A 10,028-nucleotide genomic window follows, 5' to 3' on the forward strand; every position below is an offset into this window, starting at 1 on the left:
TAGCTCAATCCCTTAATCAAGTAATCTACTCTGATTGAGGCATCATTTATATAAATGGATATGCATGTGAAATTGCCATACAGGAAGTTCCATACCATAATAACCAACAACCAAGGTAGGGAATATCTGTCATTCTAAAATGTCTCCTCTTGTGCATCTGCAGTCAGTTTCCATTCTGGTCTACTTTCTGTTGTTAGATGTGGTTTGCCTTCTCTAGAATTCCATGTAAATGGAATCGCACAATATGCACTGCCTTGTGCCAATTCTTGAGGGCAGCGTGTTTCTGGGAGTCACTCGTGTTACTATATAGGTATATCAGTAGTTTGTACTCTAAGTACACTGATTAGTATTGTAGTGTCTGAATAGATTGCAATGTGCTCATCCAGTCTGCTGTTGATGAGCATTCGGGCTAGGGTAAATAATGCCGCCATGAACATTCACATACACGTCTTTGCATAGATGCATGCTTTCATTTGTCCTGGTGAATGACTAGGAGTGGAATTGCTGGGTCATAGAATAAGTACATGTTTAAATTTACAAGAAATTTGCAGACTGTGTTCCATAGTGTGCGTGGACTTCCACTAACAAGGTATGGCAGCTTCCCTGGTTCCTCCTCTTCACCAACACAGCCTTTTTATACACATTTGGGTGCAAACACATGATGGCTTGAATCCGTGTCTTCCAGATTAGATCTTAAGCATCCTTTTGTGTGCTTATTGATCCTTGATACACCTTGTTTTGTAAAGTGTTTGCTCAAACCCTTTCTCATTTTAAAATTGGGTGATCTTATTATTATTGAGCTGTGAGTGTTCTTTATACCTTCCAAGTACAAGCCTTATGTAGATAACACATACGAAATAGTGTCTCTTGAGGAATTTGACAATTTCACCTAAGTTGTGAAACTTATTAACATAAAATTGTTCAAGACATTTCTTTATCATCCCTTTAACATCCGTAGGATGACAGTGATATCCTCTCTTCATTCCGAAGATTAAAAATTCATTCTTCCTCTTCTCTAATTCTTCTTGCTTAGAATGTATCAGCTGTGCTATCTTTTTCAAGAATGAGTTTTGGTTGCTTTGCGTTTTCTCTACCGTTTGTCCATTTTTCAGTTCACTGACTTCTGCTCTCAGATTCACGATGTTCTTTCTTCCAATCATTTGCTCCTTTTCATGTGATGACGTCTGTGGTCACTGTTATGAACCTCTTTTTCTGATGCAACAATCAAAGTTCAAAGTTTCCTCCAGGCAATGTCTACCTGTCCTTCTCAAGTTGCCGATACGGCGCGTTTTCATGACCATTCCGGTTAAAATATTTTGTTCCGGGAGGGGGAGGGGGGGAAAAGGAAAATGAGCTGATTCCGGGAACCCAAGAGGCAAGCAAATTTTGGAAATGATGAGGGCAACAAATGTATAGATGTGCTTTACACAATTGATCTATGTATTGTGATGAATTGTATGAGCCCCAATAAATTGATCTTAAAAAAAAAATTTTTTTTTGTTCCTGTGATTTACCCTTGGATTCACAAGTTGCTTAATTTCCAGATATCTGGGGATATTCTTAATATCGTTTCATTTTTTATGTCTAATATAATTAATTCTGTTGGGACTAGAAAACAGAATTTGTATAATTTCAATCTTTTTAAGTTACCTAAAGATCAGTTGGTCCTTTGGCGTCTTTTGGTAGCTCTTTTCAGGGTGAATCTGTTGTTGTTGTTGTTCGTTCGTTGCTGTGGGCCCCAAGTCATGACAACAGAACAAAAGATCCAGTTGCAGTACACTGAATTCCTCAATGGGGCCTTTAGCCATGGTCCTCCACTTGGTGATATGCTGCAGATCTAAGCCCCCCTGCTATGGTTATGATCCCACTTGGGGGCGAGTTGTCCATTGTGTTCATAAGGCCGGGTTAGGGTGGGGTGCATCTCGAGTCCCTCATAACCCCAGTCACCACCCAGCACACCCTTGTGTCTCTTTGCTCAACTCAGGAGCGTTTCCTCGAAGGCCTGGGATGCATGCAATAAATGAATGCTCTGGTAAAGCACTCTCCTGCTCTGGATCCTGCATCATCAGAACACTGGTTCTTGGGACTTGAGCCAACAGTGTATCATCTAAGCCGATCCCCCAAACTTCCACAGCCTAATGAGCTAGCAACTCATCATCAGACCTGTCAACTTGTCAGCCCCTGAAATCACATGAGTTGGGAGAGGCCTCAAGACTGACACCTGCCCCACAGATCTGGGACTTGAGCTATTTCCTTGATGGCTTCTGAGTTCTATGAGACACTGCACCAAGGTATAGAACCTGAGATCCGAGGGAGGGACTGAGGGCAAGGAGAAGTCACTGATGTTAGCGTAGATGGAGTGGCACGCAGCTTAGAAAAGTTGGGGTCATGGGGACATCTTCAACCTCTGCCTCATAGGGACCAGCATGGTGCTGATCCTTCTAAGAGAAATTTCTCATGCTCCAGTCCGGCACCGTTTCCATGATCTCTGGTATGTTTCAGTCCATTGTCGCTCGATGGCTTCTCTCATTCTCCTGGCTCTCTACCAAACAAGGTGAGTCTCAAGTAGCCTTAATCTAAAGACAATATAGCTGTACTATTAAGATATGACCCTGCTCTGAATTGTCCCAGATAGTCAATGAAGTTTCTCGACTCTGCAAGTCAGAATTCCAGTATCTCCCAGCCTCTGGGGAGAAGCTCCCTGATAGCTTTTCTTTCACAGATGGCTTGTCTTTGCCTGGCTTCATGGAGTCTCACTTGATGCATACACCGTTTGTACTCAGAGAGTCAAAGGACCCCCGTGTGGACCAAGGCACCTGTCTCTGGCTAGCTCCTTCGTTTCCAATGTTCCACCTGCAAATACTGGGTACCTAAGTTTCCCTAAACTCTAATCTCTGTCTCTTCAAATACCGTAAGTTGCCAAGCTCAGCTTGGGTTCCACCTTCCCTGGGCTACACTTAGAGCATTGCTTCCTGCTAGAAAGGCAAGGCAGGCAAGGCATTCACCCTATTTGTTCCTCTTCTTTGGGGGAATCACAATCCTGAGCGTCCTAATGGTACAGTGTCTACAAATACTGACTCCGTGTGTTCTACCCAGATTCCTACAAGTAGAGGGCAAGAATAGTAGCAGGTACATGAGCACGGCTAGATGCCCCAAGTCCTTAGTTCATGGATGGGCCAAGAGAAGGGAGTTGCCTAACTTGTGGTTGACAGCATGTTCCAGAGGAGAGTCGTTCTTCATGGTGATCAAGTGGTTTTCCATCAGGAATAAGAAGAGGCAGAGGAGTCCCACATCTTAAATGCATTTGGGAAATTCTAAAGATATGGGGTTCTTCCCAGTAGGACCTCTCCGGGCTTCTGACATGTTAATGTGCCTTTCAAGGCTCTAAGAGATGAGTGGAAACAGTAACCCTTCACACATGTCTTTCACCCTGACCTGCTTTTTTTGTTTGTTTCATGGAACATCCCCAGGGGAACACAGTGGAATGTGGAGACTAAGAGAGAGCTGCTGGGATCAGACAAACTTTAGTTCACATCCCAGCGCTGCTTGAATTCATAAGAAGGGCTCAAAAAGTGGAAACTGACAAGAGAGAGCGCTCCTGGTGCTTTGTCGAAACAATGCTGAGACAGTCTCTGGGTGAAGACAACAGGTAGTAAAGGTAGTGGGAAACCAAGCCGTTTACCCCAAGCACAGAATCAGCTTGCAATGGCTAAGAACAAACAAACAAAATCCTACCTGGGGTACCGACCAACCGGGAAGGCAGAGCCAAATCCAGCAGCTCACAACCTGAGTCCAAGAACAGACAATGTTCCACAAATAGCCACCGGAAGGGGGCAGACAGTGAATAATAATGTTTCCAAGAGGACCCTCCATTTCCTGTACCCAGGGAAGACAGGCCCCTCCTCTTCCTGCCCATGGTTTCTCCCATGGAATTTAACACACACACACACACACACACACACACACGAATCAGCTTGCCCATGGCTTGCTAAGAGGGGGAGAGGGGAGAGGACCAGCGCTCACGTTTCCCAAGGCGCTCCACAGTGCAGTATGATTGTAGAGCACCTTTCAGGGGTAACCACTAAATAGCTGATGTCTATAGAGCTCTAGAGAGACCCCGAGAAAATAATACTGGGTTTAGAGTCAGAGACTTGGATTCAAATCCCGGCACAAGTCAGGGTCTCTGTTTCTTCATCTAAAAATGAGGCTCCTCAGACCTTCCTCAGAGATGAGCACTTTCTCTGATCCCTACCCACTTTCCGATAAAGATATACCACAGCTACGTCATCCCACAGCACTCGGCTCTCTTCCGCTGTCTTCAATTAGGAAGCAGCTTTCCTAAAGAAACAGACTAGCTAACAGAGTGAGCACTTGCATGTGCTTGACAATTCTTAAATTCTTTAATCTTTAGGCTACCCTATCGGAAAAAGAAACAATTAGTATCCATTGATATAAAGGAGGAATAGTATCCATTGATATAAAGGAGGAATAGTATCCATTGATATAAAGGAGGAAAGGGTGCAGAAGGGTTCATTTATTTGCTCAAAGCCACACAGCAAATACATGTCAGGACTAAGATTCAAACCCTGGCCCATTCGATTCTGGAGCCCTAGTGTCTACCCAGCTTTCTCCGTTCCCTCTGACTGATAAAAGAGAACTTATAAAGATGAAAAACCTGGCGCTTACTTGACAAGCCATTTGGCCAGAACCAACGAGCACCCATAGGGATGGAAACCTCCGGGTGCATCAGGCCACACAAGGCTGTGAGCTCTCATAGGCAAGGATTCAGAGACAATGGGGCACATCCCAACAGGTCGGGAGCATCCCAGCTGGCTTCTTCACCTCAGCCTCCTACTTCTTACCCAATACGATAATTCCCTATATAAAACTTGCTTATTTAGACTGCAACAAAAGCAACACAGCTTTCTGATCTATACACACACACACACACACACACACACAAATATATATATATATATATGGCCACCACTGCTTGGAAAAGAAAAGAAAGAGGTAAAGGATGGACCAGTGGCTGATGGGAACAGAAACAGGTAGAAAGTGCTAAGACTCAGTTCCAGCTCCTAAACACACCTTAAGTTTCTCTGCCCTCATTCATTTGCCATGCTGTGTCTGGTCCCCATCGCCACCACCAGCCCAGTCCTATCATCTCAGCTGGACTACCCCTACCAAAAGGCGCATATTCTCAAGACTCTAGCAGCGTTTGTCTCCATCATCTAAATGGTGCTTAGCCTACTCCTGAATTCAGGGATCAGTCCTGTCTCTCCAACTAGCTGGGTTCCGTGGAAGCAAAGCCCGGGTTTGCGATCTCTCAACAGGATTCAGCAACAAGACATGCGCCCTCACTCCCCTCATCTCCCATTCTCTTCAATACCGACTTGAGGATGTTGCCCAATCAGACCTCTCTCTGTTATCCTCACTTGTCAATCTCCATGCATTTGCACGTGCTGTCTTCACCCAGGAAGGCCCCTTCTTTCCCACTCTGCCTGGCCAAATCCTGCCCAGTCCTCAAGGCCCAGTGCAGTACAGTAGAAATGGCCATTTACCATTCGGAAAGACCTACATTCAAAGCCTAGCTTGGCCATCTTCTGGTCATACAATCTGGATAAGGGACGTGACTTCTCTGACGCTCGGTTCTATCAGATTAGGGGTTGAGGATACCTACCATGAAGGTCTGTGGGGAAGAATGAATGCAATTATAAAGAGAAAATGGTGAATAAGTATGTGCCCATTTTAATAGTAGATGAAACACATATTTCTAGACAGCATAACTGACTTAAAAATAAGTGACTTAAAAAGAAATAGAAAGTGTAAAGAGTCCCTTGTATCTTTAAATAAATTGACTTGGAAGTTTAACTTTTTTCTATAAAGACAATGAAGCAATCTTGTTTTACCCTTCCCAGTAACAACCTTTCAAGGAGGCTATCAGTCCAATCCTCCAAGATAAGGAAAAAGCATTCATCTGATGATGATGTAGCTGCTGCTGCTGTTGTTATTGTGTGTCAGCAAGCCAAGATGAGACTATTACAATACTGGTACCAGAATTCAGACAATAAAGATTAATTACAGGCTAACCTCATTCGGGAACACAACTTTAAGGATCTTGAACAATATTACAAGTATCGGGACTCCAACAATATAAGTGTGTGTGTCTGTCTGTCTGTGTGTGTCTGTGTGTCTGTGTGTGTCTGTGTGTGTGTGTGCATATAATACATCAAGACCAAATTGGATTCATCCAAGGTATGTGTGGTTGTTCGAATATTTAACACTCATTTTACCAATAGATTAATGTTTTTACATATGACCATCGTAACAAATGCAAGAAAACATTTGATAAGTCCAATACCCATTTAAAATAAAACCTCTTAGCAAACTAAAACCAGAAGGCAATTTTCTTTCTACACCAAAACTGAGCAAGCTTCATTCTCAGCAATTAAATGTTAGAAGCATTTAAAACCCGGAAAAGAAGACAGGCCTTCCTACTGTCACCGCTTCTACGGGGCCTCCTACTGGAGGTCTCAGCCAGGGCGATGTCGAAAGACCAGGGAGAGAAGAAACAGAGCTGTCGGCATTTGAAGATCCTTTAAACGTACTCAGAAAAATCAGAACGATTCTAGAGACATATTAGAAAGAATAAGAAACTGCATCAAAGAGACAGATGTAAGATCAACCAGCAATAGTTAGAAAATGAAATTTTTTTAAAGTATACCATTTATAATAGCAATCAAACTATAAGGATGCTAGGAACTTATCCAACAAAAGGTGTGTAAAATTTCACAGGGAAGATTATTGAAAGACATTAAGAACCTAAATAAATGGGGTTATATATTCATGGGTAGAAAGGCAATTTCACAAGATGTCAGTTCTTCCCAAATTGATCTACAGATTTAATACAAATCCAATCAAAATTCCAACAAAGTTTTCCCAAGGACTTGACAAGTGGGTTCTAAAGTTTCTAAGAGAATGAGGACAAAAATAGCCCAGATATCCTTGGCAAAGAACAAAACTGGGAGGGTCTGCCTGATGCATCTGCTATCAGACGTAGCTCACCATCATGATTAAACAGTGTGGCATTGGCACAGGGGCACCAGACTCACTAACAGAAGACAACAGAGCCACAGAAACAAGCCCATATACATGGAAACATGCTCATGCATAGAAGTGGCACTGCCAATCAGATGCTGGTGTAGTTGGTTACACACATGTGGAGAAAAAAACACTCTCTTATTCACACCACATACACAATTCAACTCCAGATGAATAAAGACTTAAAGTAAAATGCAAAGCACTAAAATTTTAAGGGGTGGGGAGAGTAAAAAGTACTCTCTGACCTTAGATCAGAAGGAAATTCTTTCAGAAAACCCAATACACAGAAATCACAAAGGAAAAGATGGATGCATTTTACTAAATTAAAATTAAAACCTCCCATTCACCTAAAACACACTACAAATAGGATGAGCAAGGATGAACCACAAACTGGGAGAAGAATTTGCAACTCACAAGCCAACAAATGATTATTATCCTAAATATATAAAGAACTCCTACAAATCACTAAGAAGCCAACAGAAAATGAACCAAGAGACACAAACAGGCATTTCATGGAGGGGGTGGGGGAAGAAACCTGAAGGGCCAATAATGAGCTGAAGATAAGCTCAACCGCATTAGTAATCAGAGAAATTCAAACGAAGACCATAGAAAATCACCATTTTATACAAACTTGTCCGGCAAAAGTTAAGACGACTGGCAAATGCTGATCTGGATGCAAAACACCGGAGAGGCTCACACACTGCTGCCAGGAGGATACGCCACTTTGCAAGACAATCTGGCTCTGTCTTGTCAAACTGAGCAGGCTCACACTCCACAATCCAGAAATTCGCCTTAAAGAATCTCCCATACAGGTGCCTGTGGAGGCTCATAAAAACACTCACAGATGCCTCGCGATGGCCCGCCAGTGAGCTAGAAACACATGGAGTGAGTAGTTGTGAAGGCCAAATGGATAAATAAATTGTGATCGCTGCATAAAATAGAATACACCAAGGAAAATAAGTGGGCCATGTGGGCAAAGACTGGAAATTGGATGAAACAATCTGAAAAACACAATCTATTTTCCTTTTCTGAAATCATTTTTACAAAACGCCAGCATGAGCAAAAACCATCGAATGCACAGTTCGGGGGATTCAGGCACATCTGGTAAAACTAGCCCCTAAAATGCAAGAAAGTGATCACCACAAATCTCAGAAGCAAGAGGGGGACATAAAGAGCACGGGCCAGATCACGTTCTCAGCCATCAGGGGGGCTCGCTGGGGTTCCTCTGCTATGATGCCACACACTGTCATCAAGCATCACGGATTCCTTTCTGTACAGGGGTCAACACTAAATGAGCAAGGGGCTTCCAAAACTCATGGAAAAATGGAATGGAGAGAGGATGGAATTTTTCCACAAACTTTTTGAAGCCCTCGTTTATGAGAGGGAGCCTAAGCTCCTAACGCCCAATCACCACAGCAACTCCAATTCACTACCAACCAAAAACCAAAGCCCTGCCGTGGGGGCCGTTCTGACTCATAGTGACTCGAATAGGACGTGTGGGTTTCCAAGGCTAACTCTGCTGACCTTGCAACTAGCAGCCCAATGCTTAACCCACGGTGCCACCAGAGCTCCGAAACTCTTCCTATAGGCCAGGCCCAGCACCAGCTAGCTTCCACACATCCTCTCATTCAGTCCACTCGGCACACGAGGGGCACAGGTGAGCTTTATCTTCATTTTACCTATAAAAACAGAACTTACACGGTGAGCTGAGCACAAGCCCAGGTCGGAGACTGCTATTAGGCCCTGGCTCTCCCGCCTGTCACACAGCAGATCCCCTCTGCTCACACAGCAGCACTCTCTCCCGAGGCCCCTCCGTCCTGTCCTCAGAGCACTTTTATCACCTTCCACTGTTCACTTGAGTAGAGGGCCCTGCAGGCCCTTCCGTACAGCCATGAGGCTGCGTCTTCCCACTACAGTGCCAGCACTGGTTCCCAGCAGGAGCTTAATGAAGGCTCACCTTTTGGGTAAGGGGTTTGCAGAGCTCACCTGCAGTGGGGAGGGTCCTGGAGGGGACAGGTGTTGTTCAGGGGTCTGAGGGAGGGCGGGGCAGGGGGCTCACCCCGGGGGCTGTAGCCGTGGGCGTCCATGAAGGAGAGGCCCAGCCGCTCGTCCTCCTGCAGGGTGCTCTGGTCGGTGAAGCTCCGGTCCACCGCGCTCATCATGTGGGTCTTCTCCTGGCGGTAGTTGACCGTGGCCTTGGTCATGTTCACTGGCTTCCTGCAGAAGGGGGGTGGGAGACCCAGGGGCTGAACCGGGTGAGACAGTGCCCAGTGGGTGGGAGGCCTGGAAGTCGGCTGTCTAGTGGCAGGCAGCTATTCTAGAAACATCCCTGGATGACCAGGCAGCTCTGCCTCCATCCTGCCAACCAGACCCAGGGAGATGCTACCCCTGGAGAGGCCAGGAGGGCCCCTGCCTGGGACCTGGGCAGAGAGCACGGGGTAGGGCAGCAGTGGCCCCAGGCTCCTGACTCCCTTGCATCCAGGCCCAGCTTGATAAGGTAGGAGGGCAGTTTGTGACTCTGGAGGAATATGGAAAACAGTGAGAGAGAACCCCGGGGCGCAGGGAGCCAAAGGACTCAGCTCTAGGGAACAAGGGGCCAAATGACAGGCAAAGGGGATCGTAGTGGCACCTGTGATGGGGTGAGAGAAGCCCTCACAGCCAATCATAAAGAAGGCTGGAGACCAGAGAGCCGCCTGTCAGCTCGGCACCCACAGCTGCAGGAGGAGGGCAGACCTGGGGAGATCCTGGCCATCAGTAGGGTAGGAGACAAGGCAGGTGGGGGGAGAAGGCAGGAGCCAGGAGTGGGGAGAGAAGCTAAGGACTGGGTGGGTGCTGAGGAGGAAGAGGAGAAACTGGGACAAAGAGGGAGCCAGGGTGCAATGAGGAGAGACAGGGAGGGGTCTACGCAGGCTGAGAGGGAAGGA

The 10,028-nt window shown here is 45.6% G+C and overlaps 1 protein-coding gene across 3 annotated transcripts in view; it reads right to left on the reverse strand.

Moving 5' to 3' along the window:
• PTPRU (protein tyrosine phosphatase receptor type U) overlaps positions 1 to 10,028 on the reverse strand; it is a 67,740-nt gene that overhangs the window by 20,359 nt on the left and 37,353 nt on the right. For all 3 annotated transcript variants that reach the window (XM_045298824.1, XM_045298823.1, XM_045298825.1), the window contains one exon: positions 9,164 to 9,321. In XM_045298824.1, the coding sequence (XP_045154759.1) occupies positions 9,164 to 9,321 (158 nt within the window). The remainder of the gene's footprint in view (positions 1 to 9,163; positions 9,322 to 10,028) is intronic.

Source organism: Echinops telfairi, unplaced genomic scaffold, assembly GCF_000313985.2.
Source record: "Echinops telfairi isolate 266 unplaced genomic scaffold, ASM31398v2 ScPeMD7_7457;HRSCAF=8495, whole genome shotgun sequence".
Lineage (NCBI taxonomy): Eukaryota > Metazoa > Chordata > Mammalia > Afrosoricida > Tenrecidae > Echinops > Echinops telfairi.